The following is a 17635-nucleotide window of genomic DNA, read 5'->3' on the forward strand; positions in this document are numbered from 1 at the left end:
TGAGTCTATTCATGGGGTAACTTTGACTGTTTAGCCAGCCAAAGCTCCACTGAGCTATGCCATCATATGCTAAACATAATTTAAATTTAATTACGTTTCAAATATCAAGATAAAAATGATAAAATTTGCCCAAAATTCATTGTGGGCATACAATGGAGGGACAATAGAAACAATCTTAGCACATGTTTCATATAGTATTTGTACCTACACTAAATGTATGTGTGGTTAGTTAGAATTCTCCTTAAATCTAACAAGCCTTATGTTGACTTTCTAGCTATGTCAATGATTAGAGAGTCATTTTGTGCGATGGCATAAATATTATGGGGCATGAACTGAAAGTCTTTTTTCGGGTGAAATATGACCAATTAGAGCGATTCTCGTTATTCTAGCAAACTACGGATCTGTTTTGTTCTCGTACCTGTTATTTTGACTCCTTCCTTTGTCTCAGCTGGCACGCCAACACCAAACTCATTTTCCCCAGAGACGCGGAAGTAGTAGACAGCTCCTTCTTGTAAGTTGGTCACTTTGTAAGAGAGGCGGCTACAGTTGTTTGTGACGGACACCCATGCCTTCTTGCTGGCCTCACGTTTTTCTATGTGGTAATTCTTCACTGGTGCTCCGCCATCATTTTCAGGAACATCCCAGGACAACACAGCGGTCTCCTTGGTCACTTCACGTACAGTAATATTGGCTGGAGGCCCGGGGGAATCTAAGACTTTGACGACAAAGGTCATGGAAGCAGTGCTCAGCACATTCTGAATCGTCAGTGTGTATTTTCCAGAATCGTTTCTGTTGGCATTCTCAATAGTAAGTGATGTCCGAGAGTCTGTGGAGTCGATGTACGCTCTTGTGCGGAGGTCAGTGTCGGGCTTACTCCAGGAGACGTTGGGGATTGGTCTTCCTCTGAAAGGAACTGTCATGGTAAACGAGGATCCAGCCTTGACAGTCAAGGTCTTCCTCATCTCACTGTCAACATCAAATGCAGGTTCTTCTTCTCTTTCTTTTGCTACCTGGGGGTCGGTGATATCACTGGGGTCACTGGCACCAACCTTATTGAGTGACCTCACTCTGAAAACATACTCGGCTCCTGTGGTTAGCCCACTCATTGTGTATTCCGTGCCTCTGAAGCTCTGAATGGCAACCTTCCAGTCAGTTTCCTCAGACTTTTTGTATTCTACAGTATATCCTGTTATTGGAGCCCCACCATCAAACAAAGGTTTAACCCAGCCGATGGTGATTGTTGTCTTGCCCGAGTCCACTATCTTGGGTTTGGATGGAGGAGACGGCAAGAACACTGGGTCTTCTGCTCGAACCAAGGGAGAAGTATCACTTGGAAGACTTAGGCCGGCAGCGTTTTCAGCAAAAACCCGATACTCGTATTCACATCCTTCTCGGAGTCCTGTAGACTTCACTCTCAGATCATAAACTGGTTTTTTGTTCACACGCACCCACCGTAGGCTGTTTTTCTCACGCCTTTCAATGATGTATCCAGAGATGTCACTGCCTCCATCGGTCTCAGGTCTTGACCAGCAAAGTGTCATGGAATCTTTGGTCACAGATGTAATTTCCAACGATGTGGGTGGACTAGGAGTGGTGAATGGATCTAGTGCCTTCACGGCCACGCTCTCCAAGGGCTCGCCAACACCGTATTTATTAACACCAGTTACTCTAAAGATGTACTCATTGCCTTTCAGTAGCTTGGTCACCTTACAAGATGTTGTCCTTAACTCTGCTTCGCATATGGTCCATGCGAGGCGGCTTGTTTCACGCTTTTCTACGATATAATAATCTATATCTGCACCGCCATCTTCCTGGGGATGTCCCCAGGAAAGGGAGCACTTTTCAGCAGTGAGGCCATTTATTTCAAGTGGTCCTGCTGGTGGGCCAGGCTTATCAAGTACTTTACAGTTAACTGCCATAGTCCGAGTCCCTGCAACATTCTTCAGGGTAAGGACATACTGCCCAGTGTCTCGCCTTACACAGTCTTTAACTGTTAATGTGGTGTTAGAGTCTGTCGAGACAATTTCTGTTTTCGCCCTTTCCTCAATTTCAACTCCATCTTTGGCCCAGGAAATTACTGGCAGAGGTCGCCCTGCAATGTCCGCATTTATCTTAAGGACTTCTCCAGCTTTGACGACGATGACGTCTCGGAATTTGACATCCATCATAATTCTCGGCGCCTCAACATCGTCTTTCACCGTAATAGGTCCAGTGGATTCAGACGGCTCACTGACTGAGTCAGCAGCGTTTCTTGCAAAAACCCTAAATTCATAACGCTGGTCTTCAGTTAGCTCGGTTACTTCAAAGTATGTTTCCTGGACGTTGGTGAAATTGCACTTAAGCCACCTGCCGTCAGGGAGCTCTCTGCGCTCCACTATGTATCCAGTGATCTTAGCTCCCCCATCGTAACGTGGTTTGGACCACTTAAGTGACACTGATTTTCTTGTGATGTTGGTGACTTCAGGTTGTCCAGGAGGATCGCAAGGATCTCTTGCAGGGACCGGTTCACATGCTTTGCTGCATTTTCCAATTCCAGCGATATTCTCAGCATACACGCGATACTCATACAGCAGCCCTTCATCCAGACCAGACACCTTCATCTGAGTATCTGCGATGAGGACTTTGTTTGCTTTTGACCACAGAATGCTGCTTCTTTCTTTGTATTCAAGGTGATAGCCAATGACTTGGCTCCCTCCGTCATTAACTGGCACTTGCCAGCTTACAACCATGGTAGATTTGGTGGCATGCACGACTTTAGGAGTACCAGGAGGCCCAGGGGGGCTGAATGGATACTCAGCAACAACGGCTGAGGATTCACTGTAGGAACTCTTCCCGTACCGATTCTCTGCACAGACGCGGAACTGATACTCACTTCCTGTTGTCAAACGGACGATTTTAATGGACGTTCTTGCCACTGCCTGTGAAACTACCTGCCAAGTTGTGGAAGTGGTTTCTCTCTTTTCAACAATGTAGTTGCTAATTTGGCAGCCACCATCATATTCTGGGGGAGTCCAAGAAATAGACACATTGTCACAACTAACTTCATCAATCCGTATGGGTCCCGGAGGTCCTGGCCTGTCAAGGACAATGACAGTAATGGGAACTGTTATGGATCCAGCAGTATTTGAAACACACAGTTCGTAAGTTCCAACGTCTTCCCTTGAAGCTTCTTTAATAGATAGCGTTGTTACAGTCTTAGAAGAAGAGACATTGACTCTGGTTGTCTCTCGAAGAACCTGACCATCTTTTTTCCAGGCCACGGTAGCTTGAGGTCTTCCTTTAAATGGTATGTCAATCTTGAGTTGGTCGTTAGCTTTAACGTTGAAAGTATTGAAAGGAAGCTCAACGGAAGGCTTTATTTCGATGTCTTTTGCAACGACTGGCACTCCAAGCTGTCTCGGGTCACTTCTTCCTTTTTCATTAACCGCAGCTACCCTGAAGACATACTCTTCTCCTGCGGTTAGGCCAGATATAGTTGCCTCCAGGGTCTTTACTTGTGTGCATGTGCTCCACTTTTCACTGCCCTTTGTCTGCATCTCCACAACATAGCCAGTGATCTTGCTGCCACCATCGCTCTCCGGCTTCTCCCACTTAATCGTAGCTGTATTCCGGGTCACATCTACAAGGGTTATCCTTCCAGGTGGCAGTGGTGGTTCAGACACTTTGACAGGCTCTGTTGTTTCGGCTGGCAAACCAATCCCGTACTCATTGGAAGCCAGGACTCGGAAGTAGTAAGAACACCCTTCTTGTAGATTTTCAATTTTGAAAGTAGTCTTGGTGCAGTTGTTTGTAATGGTCGCGTAAGCTTTTCTTGTAGTTTCTCGTTTTTCAACGATATAATTTGTAATCTTCGCTCCGCCATCAATAAGCGGTGGCTCCCAGGACAGCGTCACTGAGTCTTTCTTCACTTCTCTTACAGTCAGATTCACAGGTGCACTTGGTGAGTCAAGGACTCTGACATTGACAAAAGCCGTTTTGGAGCCACTGTTGTTTTCTAGGGTGAGGTTGTACCTTCCACTGTCAAACCTGGTCACATTGTCAATCACCAGCATTGTATATGAACTAGTCACCTCGATCTGGGCTCTCTCCGTGAGAATGCCTTCAGCCTTTTCCCACTTCACTTCAGGTTCTGGGCGACCTTTGATGGTGACAAACAGGCGCAAAGTGGCACTTGCCCTCAGAGTGACCACCTTCCTGAGATCAGCATCGAGTTCTATTTCTGGGGCTTCCATCCTCTCCTGAGCCACAACAGAGCCTGGTATATTGGCAGGCTCACCTACGCCTTCGGTATTGAACGCACAGATACGGAAGTTGTACTCTGTGTTCTCTTTAAGCTTGGTCACTGTGAACTGCTTCCCTTGTAATCCCGATGGTGGCGTACAAGTAGTCCATTCGTCAGCCGCGGCTTCTTTGAGTTCAATCACATAGCCTCTAACGGGTGCACCACCGTCGTAAATTGGCTTATTCCATGCTAGGGAGACAGAAGATCTGGAGGTGTCTGTCACTTTGGGGTTACTTGGTGGACCTGGTGGATATAAGGCATCACATGCACGGTAGAAAACGGACGGCTCGCTGGGTTCCCCAACACCAGCTGCATTCTCAGCAGCAACTCTGAATTCATAGGAATGGCCTTCTGTGAGGCCAGTCACCCTGAACCGAAGGTCTGTCAATGTCTTCTTGTTGCACTTGGTCCATCTAATGCCTTCCTTATCTCTCTTTTCAAGAATGTACCCCTCGATCTCAGCACCTCCGTCATCCACTGGACGCGTCCATGTGAGTACCATGGAGTCTTTGGTGATCGCTGAGGCCTCAGGTGTTGAAGGAGGGCCCGGAAGCTTGTAAGGGTTACAGGCTATCACAGGTTCAGACTCCAGAGGCTCTCCAACTCCATATTTATTCACTGCCATAACCCGGAAAATATACTCGTTCCCAGGAAGTAACTTAGTGACTTTGTAGTTGAGGGCCTGTACTTCAGTTGACACCTGGGTCCAGGAGAGTCTGCTTGTCTCTCTCTTTTCAATGATGTAATGTGAAATACTAGCACCACCATCTTGCAAAGGTGGGTTCCATGCCAGGTAACACTTTTCGGCCGTGACTCCAGTAACTTTCAGAGGTCCTTCGGGAGGCCCTGGCCTATCCAGCACCTTCACAGTAATAGGTATAGTCTTGGTGCCCCCGACGTTGCTGAGTTTCAAGGTATACTGCCCCCCATCAGTGCGGATGCAGTCCTTGACAGTGAGAGTCGTTTTCTGCAGGGTAGATTTAATTTCCATCCGAGCTGCTGTTTCTTCCAGTTCGTTCCCATCCTTTGACCACACAATATCAGGTATAGGTTTGCCACGGATATCAGCCTCAAGCACAAAGGTCTCTCCTGCTCGAACAATGATGACATCTCTGTATTTTGGGTCGAGCGAGGCATTGGGTGCATCAATTTCATCCCTCGCGGTGATGGCGCCGCTGCTCTCAGATGGCTCGCTGAAGTTGTCGGCCGCATTTCTCGCAATTACCCTAAACTCATACCTTTGGTCTTCTACAAGCCCAGTCACTGTAAACTCCGTTTCCACAACATTGGTGAAGCTGGCTTTCATCCAGCGGCCATCAGGTAGATCTTTCTTTTCTACGATGTAGCCAGTGATCTTGCTGCCACCATCGTAAGCAGGTTTCTTCCATTTCAACGTGACGCTGTTTCTCGTAATGACGATGGCTTCAGGACGGCCAGGCGGATCACATGGATCACGTGCAACATAGCACTCTGACACTTTGCTAGGCTTGCCGATGCCCACAATGTTTTCGGCAGAAACCCTGAACTCATACTCAAGTCCTTCATCAAGCCCCGTTGTTTTGAATTTGGTGTCTTGGATGGGGATCTTATTCAGCTTGACCCACAGAATGCTGTTCTTTTCCTTCTGTTCAAGATGGTAGCCAGTAACTTTGCTGCCTCCATCATTGACAGGCTCGTGCCACTGCACGAGCATTTGATCTTTCGAGACAGATGTCACAAAAGGGGTGCCAGGTGGCCCGGGCTCTTTAAATGGATATTGTACAACAACGGGCTTAGAATCCAGGGGAGCACTTTTCCCATACCTATTCTCAGCAAAAATCCTAAACTGATATTCGGTGCCTGTTTTCAGTTTGCTTACTTTAATGGTTGTCCTGGCAACCGTTGCTGACACCATCTGCCAGTTGGTAGTGGTGGTATCTCGCTTCTCTACAATGTAGTTGCTTATCTGGCATCCACCAGTATAGGCGGGAGGCTCCCAAGATATGACCACGAAGTCTGCACTCACTTCATCGAACTTCACTGGTCCAACGGGAGGACCAGGCTTTTCCAAAACAATAACGCTGAGGTTTTCTGTGGCCGTGCCTGCGTTGTTGGTTGCTGTGACACTGTACTTCCCGAAGTCGTCTTTGCTGCTTTCTTTAATGTGTAAAATAGTCGAAGTAGCTGTTTCCTCAACATTTACTCTTGTGGTCTGTCTAAGAGGCTCACCGTCTTTGACCCAAGAAATTTTAGGTCTTGGTCGGCCTATGACTGGAATTTCTATTTTCAGATCCTCTCCTGCTTGGACACTGTATGTATTGAATGGCAGCTTAAAACTAGGTTGGATAGTCAAGTCCTTGGCTATGACAGGAACACCAAGCACTCTTGGGTCACTTTTTCCTTTCTCGTTGTAAGCTTTGACACGGAACTGATATTCTTGTCCAGAGCTCAGGCCACTCACAACCGCACTGCAGACTTTGGATTCAGCCACAACACTCCATTTTTCTGTTCCTTTGGGCTGCATTTCAACAACATAGCCCAGGATTCTGCTCCCTCCGTCATGTTCAGGTTTCTCCCACATAAGGGATGCGCTGGTTTGGGACACATCCGTGAGTGTTACCTTTCCTGGTGGGGAAGGCGGTTCAGAGGCTTTCACAGCATCAGAGGTCTCGGCGGGAACACCAACTCCAAATTCATTCTCAGCCATGACTCTGAAGTAGTAGATGGCTCCTTCGGTCAGATTCTCGACTTTAAAGCTTGTTTTACTGCATTTACTACTCACATTAGCATATGCTTTTCGGGTGGATTCACGCTTGTCGATGACATAGTTCTTGACCTTTGCCCCGCCGTCAATGATGGGTGGTTCCCATACTAGAAGGACAGAGTCTTTTCTTACTTCCCTGACAGCCAAATTCTGCGGGGGTCCCGGGGTGTCGAGTACTTTCACAGTTACGAAAGCTGACTTCGACCCGCTGCTGTTCTCCAGTTTGAGGATGTATTTCCCAGCATCGTTTCTGTCACAGTTGTCTATTGAGAGTTGGGTGAAGTTAATTCCTTTCTCAATTTGGACCTTATCTGTGAATTCACCTTCCTCTTTTGACCAAGTGATCTCAGGTGTTGGACGGCCTTTGAATGGAATATGGATTCTGGCAGATCCACCGGCTCTGACAACAATCCCTTTTCTTAACTCAGAGTCAAGGTCAAGTTCAGGTGCCTCAAGTTTATCTTCCGGTTTCACGGTACCGGGAACTGATGCGGCCTCACCTAAACCGACTTTGTTGAGGGCACAAACTCGTATTTTATATTCTTGGTGTTCGATGAGTTTGGAAATTTCAAATCGAGTGACTCTCAGGCCAGTCTGTGGAGTAACTATTTGCCATTCTTCTTCATCAGCTTTACAGATTTCTACGACATAGCCCAGGATATCACTGCCACCATCGTAAATAGGTTTGCCCCAGGCAAGTGTAATTGAATTTTTAGTGGTGTCTACAATGTGTACATTGGTGGGTGGGCCAGGTTTGAACACAGGATCACATGCCTTATAGTAAACGGTAGCTGGACTTGGTTCTCCAACTCCAGCGGCATTTTCTGCAGAGACTCGGAATTCATATTCATGGTCTTCTGTTAATCCTGTTACCCTGAGTCGCAAATCTGTAATGCGGCGTTTGTTACACTTTATCCAGCGAATGCCACTTCTGTCTCTCTTCTCCACGATGTAACCGATGATCTCACTTCCTCCATCGCTGTCCGGCCGATTCCAGCAGACCGTCATGGAGTCTTTGGCAATGTTCGTGACTTCCAAGCTCTTTGGTGGTCCAGGGAGCACAAATGGATTTTTCATGAGGACTGGTGCAGATTCCAAAGGTTCTCCGACACCGTACTTGTTGACAGCCATTATTCGGAAAATATATTCATTCCCTTCTAAGAGCTTGGTAACTTTCAGTGAATTAGTCACAACTTCTGAAGCTACCACAGTCCAGGCAAGACGACTGGTCTCTCGCTTTTCCACCACATAGTGAGAAATGTCACTGCCACCATCTTGAAGTGGTGGGGACCATGCCAAAGTGCATTTTTCAGATGTGACTCCAGTAACCTGAACTGGCCCTTCTGGTGGTCCTGGTCTGTCGAGCACTTTCACATTTACTGGGAATGACTTAGAACCGGCAACATTTGAGGCTCTCAAAATATACTGTCCACCGTCAATTCGAATGGCATCCTTTACGATAAGTAGAGCTTTGAAATCCGTGTTCTTTATTTCACATCTGGCAGATTCTTCAATTTCTTTGTCTCCCCTTAACCACTCAATGGTGGGTAGGGGCTTCCCATGGACATCAGCCTCAAGCCTGAATGTTTCTCCAGCATTTACCACTATTGTGTCTCTGAACTTTGGATCCATTGAAATTCGTGGGAGTTCAACCTCATCCTTCGCAGTTATTGGTCCAGTACTGTCAGAGGGTTTGCTTATTGCACCCGCTGCATTCTTTGCAATGACTCTGAATTCATATCTTTGATCTTCAGTAAGACCCGACACAGTGAACTGAGTTTCGATGACATTTGTGAAACTGGCTTTCATCCAGCGGCCCTCTGGTAAATCGCGTTTCTCTACGATGTAACCTGTAATCATACTGCCACCATCGTACACAGGTTTGGTCCACTGTAAAGTGATTTCGTTTCTCTTAACTATGATTGCTTCTGGGGTTCCTGGTGGGTCACAGGGGTCTCTGGCTACGTAGCATTCGGAATTCTTGCTCCCCTTGCCTACCCCAACAATATTTTCAGCATAAACTCTAAATTCATACTCAATGCCTTCTTCAAGGTTCAGTGCTTTAAACTGGGTGTCGTGAATAATGGTTTTGTTGACTTTTGTCCACAGAATACTATTCCTTTCCTTTCTCTCAAGGTGGTAACCTATGACTGGGCTTCCCCCGTTATTGATCGGTTCATGCCACTGTACAACCATAGAATCTTTGGAGACGGCTGTGACAAATGGTGTTCCTGGAGGGCCTGGCTCTTTGTAGGGATATTGGGCTACAATTGGTTCAGACTCCAGAGCAAAGCTTTGTCCATACCGGTTTTCAGCAAATATTCTGAATTGGTATTCTGTACCCGTTTTCAGTTTGGTTACTTTGAGTGTAGTTCTGGCAACAGTAGCAGAGACGACATCCCATACTGTGGTGGTCGTATCTCTCTTCTGAACAATGTAGTTGGTAATCTGGCAGCCCCCTGTGTATAAGGGTGGGTTCCAGGATAATGTGATACTCTCAGCACTGACCTCATCAAATTTAACAGGCCCTTTTGGAGGATCAGGTTTATCTAGAGTTATGATTTCAATAGCCGCTGTTTTCTGACCCACAACATTGGCAACTGTGATTCCATACTGTCCACCATCATCCTTATGAGTTTCTTTAATACTGAGTGTGGTGAGGTCAAGGGAATCGATAACATTGATTCTGGTCGTCTGCTTCAGTGGCACCCCATCCTTAGTCCAAGAAATGCTTGGTTTAGGACGTCCAGAAATTGGCACTTCTATTTTCAAATCTTGGCCAACCTGTACACTGTAACTGCTGAATGCTGGTCTTACATCTGGCTCGATGACCAGATCTTTGGCAGTGATTGGAACCGCAAGGGATCTGGGGTCACTTCTTCCTTTCTCATTTACAGCAATGACTCTAAAAAGGTATTCTTCTCCCTGAGTTAGGTTGGTAATAACTGCTTCAAGGGACTTCACCCTAGCACACTCTGACCACTTATCGGTGTTTTTAGCTTGCATTTCTACAATATACTGAATGATTTTACTGCCGCCATCGTGTTCAGGCTTTGTCCAACTCAGAGAGACACTGTTTCTGGTGACATCATCCACAGTTATTTTTCCTGGAGGTTGTGGGACTTCTGCAACCTTGATTGGATCTGCAGTGCGGGCAGGCAGGCCAATACCATATTCGTTCTCAGCAGTAACTCTGAAGTAGTAACTGCACCCTTCTTGGAGCTGATCAATTTTCCAAGAATTCTTATGGCAGTTCGTTACAACTGCAGCATATGATTTTCTTGTGGCTTCTCGTTTCTCAACAATGTAATTTTTAATTTTTGATCCTCCATCCAACAAAGGAGGTTCCCATGTAATTGATACCGAGTCCTTGGTGATTTCTGTGACTTTTAGGTTAACAGGTGGGCTTGGTGTGTCCAGGACTCTCACAGTCACAAAGGCAGATTTTGTTCCACTGCTGTTTTCTAATGTGAGAGTGTATTTTCCACTATCATATCGATTGACATTGTCAAGAACAAGAGAGGTGAAGCTGCTAGTGACGTCGATTATAGCTGCGTCCCGGATTTCACCATCTACCTTCCCCCACTTGACTTCTGGTGTAGGCCGGCCTTTTATAGGAACAAACAACCTTAAGGAGCCACCTGCCCTTATATTAATAACTTTCCTTAGTTCAAGGTCAAGATCTATATCTGGTGCTTCAAGTTTTTCTTCAACCATTACAGGCCCAGGGACATCAGCATGCTCCCCGACTCCAGCCTTATTAATGGCACAGATCCGGAAGTTGTATTCATGCTTTTCCAACAACTTCTCGACTTCTAGATTTGTCTTGTTGATCCCAGTTGGTGGCGTACACATTGTCCATTCGCCAACACTCACGTCACATTTCTCCACGATGTATCCTTGGATTTCACAGCCACCATCATAAATGGGTTTGGTCCAAGAAAGGAAAACTGAAGATCTGGTAACATCCATGACTTTGGGGTTGTTTGGAGGGCCTGGTTTATAAATGGGGTCACAAGCCTTTTGGTAAGCAGAAGGGGGGCTTGGTTCACTAAGTCCAGCAGCATTTTCAGCAGAGACTCTGAATTCATAATTGTGATTTTCTAAGAGTCCAGTCACTCTCAGACGCAGCTCTCCAATTAGACGCTTGTGGCATCTTGTCCACCTTATGCCTTCTTTGTCCCGTTTTTCTAGAACATATCCCAGAATCTCACTGCCACCATCAGATGCTGGCCTTTCCCATACAACAATCATCGAGTCTTTGGTCACAGCTGTAACTTCTGGAGCCTTGGGTGCATCTGGGACTACAAATGGATTCTTGGCAATCAATGGCTCAGATTCAAGAGGCTCCCCAACACCGTATTTGTTCACAGCCATTATCCGGAAAATATATTCGTTGCCTTCGAGAAGCTTCGTAACTTTACAGCTGAGAGTTTGCACATTGGCATCCACCAGAGTCCAGACGAGGCGGCTGGTCTCTCGCCTCTCCACAATGTAATTTATGATATCGCTGCCGCCATCCTGAAGCGGGGGTTTCCAGGCTAGCATACATTTTTCTGCTGTAACTCCTGATATAGCAACAGGTCCCTCAGGTGGCCCTGGTCTATCCAGAACTTTGACATTGACAGTAACTGATTTCTCCCCTGCAACATTTTTGGCCTTCAGGATATAATTGCCACTGTCCACACGTACTGCATCTTTGACACTGAGACTGGTGGCGAAGTCGGTGCTCTTAATTTCTAACCGAGCTGTGCTTGAAAGCTCCTGGTCACCCTTTACCCACTGAGTGGTTGGTATTGGTTTGCCGTATATATCTGCATCGATCTTGAATGACTCGCCAGCCTGAACCACAACCGTGTCCTTGTATTTGGGGTCCATGCTTATTCTGGGTGGCTCTACCTCATCCCTGGCTGTTATTGCCCCGGTGCTTTCGGAGGGCTCGCTGAACACTCCTGCGGCATTTCGAGCTATAACTCGGAACTCATATCTATGATCTTCAATTAGGCCAGTTACCTCAAACTGGGTGTCAATGATATTTGTAAAACTGGCTTTCATCCAGCGGCCGTCAGGTAGTTCTTTCTTCTCAACAACATAACCGGTGATCTTGCTCCCACCATCGTAGGTGGGTTTCTTCCACTGAAGAGTCACAGAGTTCCTTGTGACGATGATTGCCTCTGGACGTCCCGGTGGATCACATGGATCGTGAGCAGCATAACATTCTGATGGCTTACTTGGCTTGCCGATGCCAACGATGTTCTCTGCAGACACTCTGAATTCATATTCAATGCCTTCTTCAAGGCCAGTTGTCTTGAACTTGGTTTGTGGAATAGGTGTTTTATTCAGCTTGACCCAGAGGATGCTATTTCTTTCCTTGCGCTCTAGATGGTAGCCAATGACTCTGCTCCCGCCATCACTGACTGGCTCATGCCATTGTACCTCCATGCTGTCTTTGGAGGCAAGCGTGACGAATGGCGTGCCAGGGGGACCTGGCACTTTGAATGGGTACTGGGCAATAACAGGCTCTGAATTGAGGTAGGTACTCTTCCCATATCTGTTTTCTGCTGCAATTCTGAACTGGTATTCACAACCAGTCTTTAGTCTGCTGGCCTTTATGGTGGTTCTTGCGACTGTAGCTGACACGATTTGCCAGGCGGTTGTGGACGTGTCCCGTTTCTCTACAATGTAATTATTGATGGAGCTTCCACCATCATACTTTGGTGGTTCCCAGGAAAGAGTAACACTGTCTGCTGTCACTTCATCCATTTTAACTGGTCCAGTGGGAGGCCCTGGCTTGTCAAGGACAATAACGTTAAGGGTTTCGGTGGCTTCGCCTGCTGAGTTAGTCAGTTTAACTGTGTAATGTCCGACATCTTCACGGCAGGCTTCCTTTATTGTCAGTAGAGAATTGTTCTCTGTGCTCTCTGCATTTACTCTAGTTGTTTGCTTCAGTGGTATGTCATCCTTATGCCAAGTGACAGTTGGTGTCGGGCGTCCGATGAATGGTACATCGATTTTCAGGTCTTCCCCTGCCAGTACAGTGAATGTATTGAAGAGGAGTTTGAAGGCTGGTGGAATCACAAGGTCTTTAGCGATTACTGGCACACTCAGTTGTCTCGGGTCACTGATGCCCTTTTCATTCTGAGCTGAAACACGGAAAGAGTATTCCTCACCCTGGATCAGCCCAGTGATGGTGGCTTCTGTGACTTTCACTGTGGCACATGTGGCCCATTTATCACTGCCTTTGCTCTGCATCTCTACGATGTAGCCTAGAATTCGGCTGCCTCCATCATGTTCCGGCTTCTCCCAAGAGAGAGACACACTGTTTCTCGTGACATCCATCAAGGTTATTTTCCCTGGAGGAAGAGGTCGTTCTGATGCCTTCACAGACTCTGCCGTCTCAGCGGGCAGTCCGATGCCATATTCATTTTCAGCGAGGACCCGGAAATAGTAGCTACATCCTTCTTGAAGCTGGTCTATCTTCCAAGAAGTCTTGTGGCAATTTGTTGCCACAGTTGAATATGCCTTTCTTGTGGATTCTCGCTTTTCAACAATATAGTTCTTTATTTTTGAGCCTCCATCGATGAGAGGAGGCTCCCACGTCAACGTGACAGATGTCTTTGTGACCTCCTTTATCTTCAGATTCTGTGGAGGGCCTGGTGTATCTAGCACTCTAACATTGACAAATGCAGACTTGCTTCCTGAGCTGTTTTCTACAGTTAGGATGTACTTGCCACTATCGAATCTGTTAACATTTCCAACAACGAGCAGGGTGTAAGAACTTGTGGATTCAATGCTAGCCTTGTCCAAAGATTCTCCATGCTCTCGGGCCCACTTGACTTCAGGTGCTGGTCTCCCTTTGATAGGGACAAAGAGTCTCAAGGTGCAGCAGGCTCTTATAGTAACAACTTTGCGTAAGTCAGCGTCCAGTTCTATCTCTGGAGGAAGCATTCTTTCCTCTGCCTTTGGAGTTCCAGGAACGAGGGCAGGTTCGCCAAGTCCCTCAGAATTCATGGCATAGATGCGGATTTTATATTCCTGATTCTCTATGAGGTTGGTGATGGTATAGGAAGTTGCCTTGAGCCCAGCTGGTGGAGTGACAACTTGCCATTCATCTTCTTCAGGAAGGGCAATCTCAACCATATACCCAGTGATTTCTGACCCTCCATCATAGATAGGTTTATTCCATGCAATTGAAATGGATGACCTGCTTGTATCAAGGACACGCGGGTTACCCGGCGGGCCAGGTTTAAACACGCTGTCACAAGCTTTATAAAATGGGCTGGTAGCACTTGGAGCACTGACTCCAGCTGCATTTTCTGCCATAATTCTGAACTCATATTCATGTCCTTCTGTCAGCCCAGATACTTTAAATCTTAAGTCAGTAAGGGCTTTTTTGTTGCATTTTACCCAGCGTTGGCCAGCTTTATCACGCCGCTCCACAATGTAGTTGATAATCTCACTTCCACCATCAGAGTCAGGATGCCCCCAGCAGACAACCATGGAGTCTTTGGTGATGGTTGTGACTTCTGGGTTCTTGGGTGGATCGGGTGGTCCATATGGATCCACTGCAAGCACAGGCTCTGATTCAAGTGGCTCTCCAACCCCATATTTATTTACAGCCATGACACGGAATATATATTCATTGCCTTTCAGGAGCTTAGTGACCTTCAGTTTTGTTACTTGGACTTCTGTGGCAACATTTGTCCAAGCCAGCCTGCTGGTTTCACGTTTCTGTACGATGTAATGATCGATTTTGGCACCTCCATCATCCAGCGGAGGCAACCACGACAACACACACTTCTCTGATGTCACATCAGACACAGCCAAAGGTCCCTCAGGTGGGCCTGGTCTATCGAGAACTTTGACATTGAAAATGTGTTTGGCAAAGCCACCAGGATTGGTTGCTGTCAGGATGTAAGCCCCACTGTCCGTTCTTGAGGAATCCTTGTTTATCAGATGAGTGGAGAAGTCTGCGATTTTTATTTCTAGTTTCCCTGTGCCTTCAAGCTCCTTTCCGTCTTTAGCCCATTCCATCGTCGGAGGTGGGCGACCTGAAACATCAGCTTCCAGCTTGAATGCTTCTCCAGCTTTTAATGTGATGGTATCCTTAAATTTAACATCCACCATTATTCTTGGTGCCTCAAGGTCATCCCGGCATGTGATGGCATCTGACGGCTCGGAGGGCGGACTGATGGCACCGGCGGCATTTTTGGCAATCACACGGAACTCATAGGCAGCATCTTCGGTTAGGCCACTGACTGTAAATTCGTTCTCCAAAATGTTGCTGAAGTTGGCCTTCAGCCACCGTCCATTAGGAAGGTCCCTCTTCTCAACCACGTAACTAGTAATTTTAAAGCCTCCAGTGTATTCAGGCTTAGCCCACTTCAATGCCACCGTGTGTCTTGTAATGTTTAGAGGTACTGGTTTCCCGGGTGGGTCAATGGGGTCCAAAGCAAACGTTGGTTCAGATGGTTTGCTCGGCTTGCTCTTGCCGGCCATGTTTTCTGCAATTACTCGGAATTCATAAGCAATGCCATCAGTAAGTCCAGTTGATTTGAAAATGTTGCCTGGTACTAATGCTTTGCTCACGGTCTGCCAGAGAATGCCATTCCGTTCTTTCCTTTCAATGTGATATCCTAAAATGGGGCTTCCACCATCAGAAAGTGGCTCGTGCCAGCTAATTGTCATGGAGTCTTTGGTGACTGCAGTAACCTGAGGGGTACCAGGAGGCCCAGGCACCTTAAATGGATAGTTAGCAACTACAGATGCAGATGTAATGCCAGGCCCAACTCCATATCTGTTTTGAGCCTTTACACGGAATTGATACTCCACTCCTGTAGTCAGGCGGGTTGCTTTGTAGGTAGTGCGTATAACGGTTGTTGCTAACTCCACCCAGGTAGTGCTGTCTGTCTGTCTCATTTCTACTACATAATTGCTTATTGGTACACCTCCATCATTCTCGGGAGGCTCCCAAGAGAAGGTTACAAAGTCAGATGAAACCTCATCAAATTTGATTGGTCCTGTAGGTGGTCCTGGGATATCATGGACTTGAATGGTTATGACATCACCAACCTCTCCTACAGTGTTCTTTGCTGTTAATGGATAGGCTCCGCTGTCACTTCTAACACACTCATTGATATTTAAGATGGTCGAGGTTGCTGTATTTTCAACATTAACTCTCTGTGTCTGCTTAAGGATTTGGTCTCCCTTTTTCCATGTGACTGTGGGCTTGGGACGACCAAGTACTGGAATTTCAACTTTGATGTTGTCACCAGCTCTGGCAATGACTAGCTTCTGATAGATGCCACGGAGATCCAGCTCTGGGAGCATTGTCTGCTCTTTGACGATGACAGGTCTGCTCTCTCTAGGGGCACTTCTGCCTGCACTGTTTACCGCCATCACTTGGAAGGTATATTCCTCTCCTTCTGTTAGGTTCCTCACCACACATTCTAACCCTTTCACCGTTGAGATGTGGGTCCACTGGTCAGACCCTTTCCTCTGGGCTTCAATCACATAACCAGTGATCTTGCTACCACCGTCATGCCTTGGTTTGGGCCACGCCAGGCTGACTGTGTTCTTGGTAATGTCCATAATGTTCAGGCTATCTGGGGGTAATGGTGCTTCGGAGGCTCTTACAGGCTCTGTGGTTTCCGTTGGCTCGCCAATCCCATATTCATTTTCTGCCATCACTCTGAAGAAGTATTCACACCCTTCCGTCAAGCCGGTCACTTTATACGTACATTTATGGCACTTAGTGGTGACTGTGGAGTATGATTTCCTGGTGGCTTCACGTTTCTCCACAATATAATTTGTTATACGTGAGCCCCCATCTATCAGAGGTAGGTCCCAGTGTAGGGTGACACTGTCCTTTGTGATGTCTGTTGGCCTTAGGTTAAGGACAGGGCCTGGGGTGTCTAGGACTCTGACGTTAACGAAGCCGCTTTTCTTCCCAGCTGGGTTTTCGATGGTCATCACGAATTTACCGGTGTCATATCTGTTACATTCTGGGATAATGAGAAGAGTAAATGACTCTGTATTTTCGATGTTGGCTCTGTGCTTCAGGTTGATATTATCTTTGGTCCATGTCACTTCAGGCGCAGGACGACCTTTAATTGGCACGAAAATCCTAATACTGAGCCCTGCCCTAACCACCAGTGTTCTTCGCAGCTCGGCATCTAGCTCAAAATCAGGAGCCGTTTCCTTCTCAACAATTTCAACATTTGGAATCACTGCTGGCTCCCCCACACCTGCATCGTTGACGGCGCTAATTCTAAAATTGTATTTTTCCTTAGTCTGAAGATCAGGAACCACAAACTGAGTGATTCTGAGGGCGGTTCCTGTTGTATCTTTTATCCAGGCATCGTCTCCTACTTTTTGATGCTCTACCACGTAGCCGGTGATCTCAAGCCCACCATCGTAATGAGGCTTGCCCCATGCTAAAGAAGCCGATTTCTTGGTGGTATCGGTGACGTGTGCATTTGAAGGCGGTCCTGGAGGATCTGCACAAAAGAAACAAAGATAAAAGCATATATTAAGGGCTTTGCTTTCGGGTAGTTTACATAAAATATCAGAAGGCTCAAATGAGCAGTGTTGGAGAAGATCACAGGTAC

The 17635-nt window shown here is 46.7% G+C and overlaps 1 protein-coding gene across 5 annotated transcripts in view; it reads right to left on the minus strand.

The window, feature by feature from the left end:
* Positions 1–17635, minus strand: part of Ttn (titin) — a 268818-nt gene that overhangs the window by 31334 nt on the left and 219849 nt on the right. For all 5 annotated transcript variants that reach the window (XM_032903541.1, XM_032903540.1, XM_032903538.1 and 2 more), the window contains one exon: positions 419–17524. In XM_032903541.1, the coding sequence (XP_032759432.1) occupies positions 419–17524 (17106 nt within the window). The remainder of the gene's footprint in view (positions 1–418; positions 17525–17635) is intronic.

The sequence above is a fragment of the Rattus rattus genome, chromosome 5 (assembly GCF_011064425.1).
Source record: "Rattus rattus isolate New Zealand chromosome 5, Rrattus_CSIRO_v1, whole genome shotgun sequence".
NCBI lineage: Eukaryota > Metazoa > Chordata > Mammalia > Rodentia > Muridae > Rattus > Rattus rattus.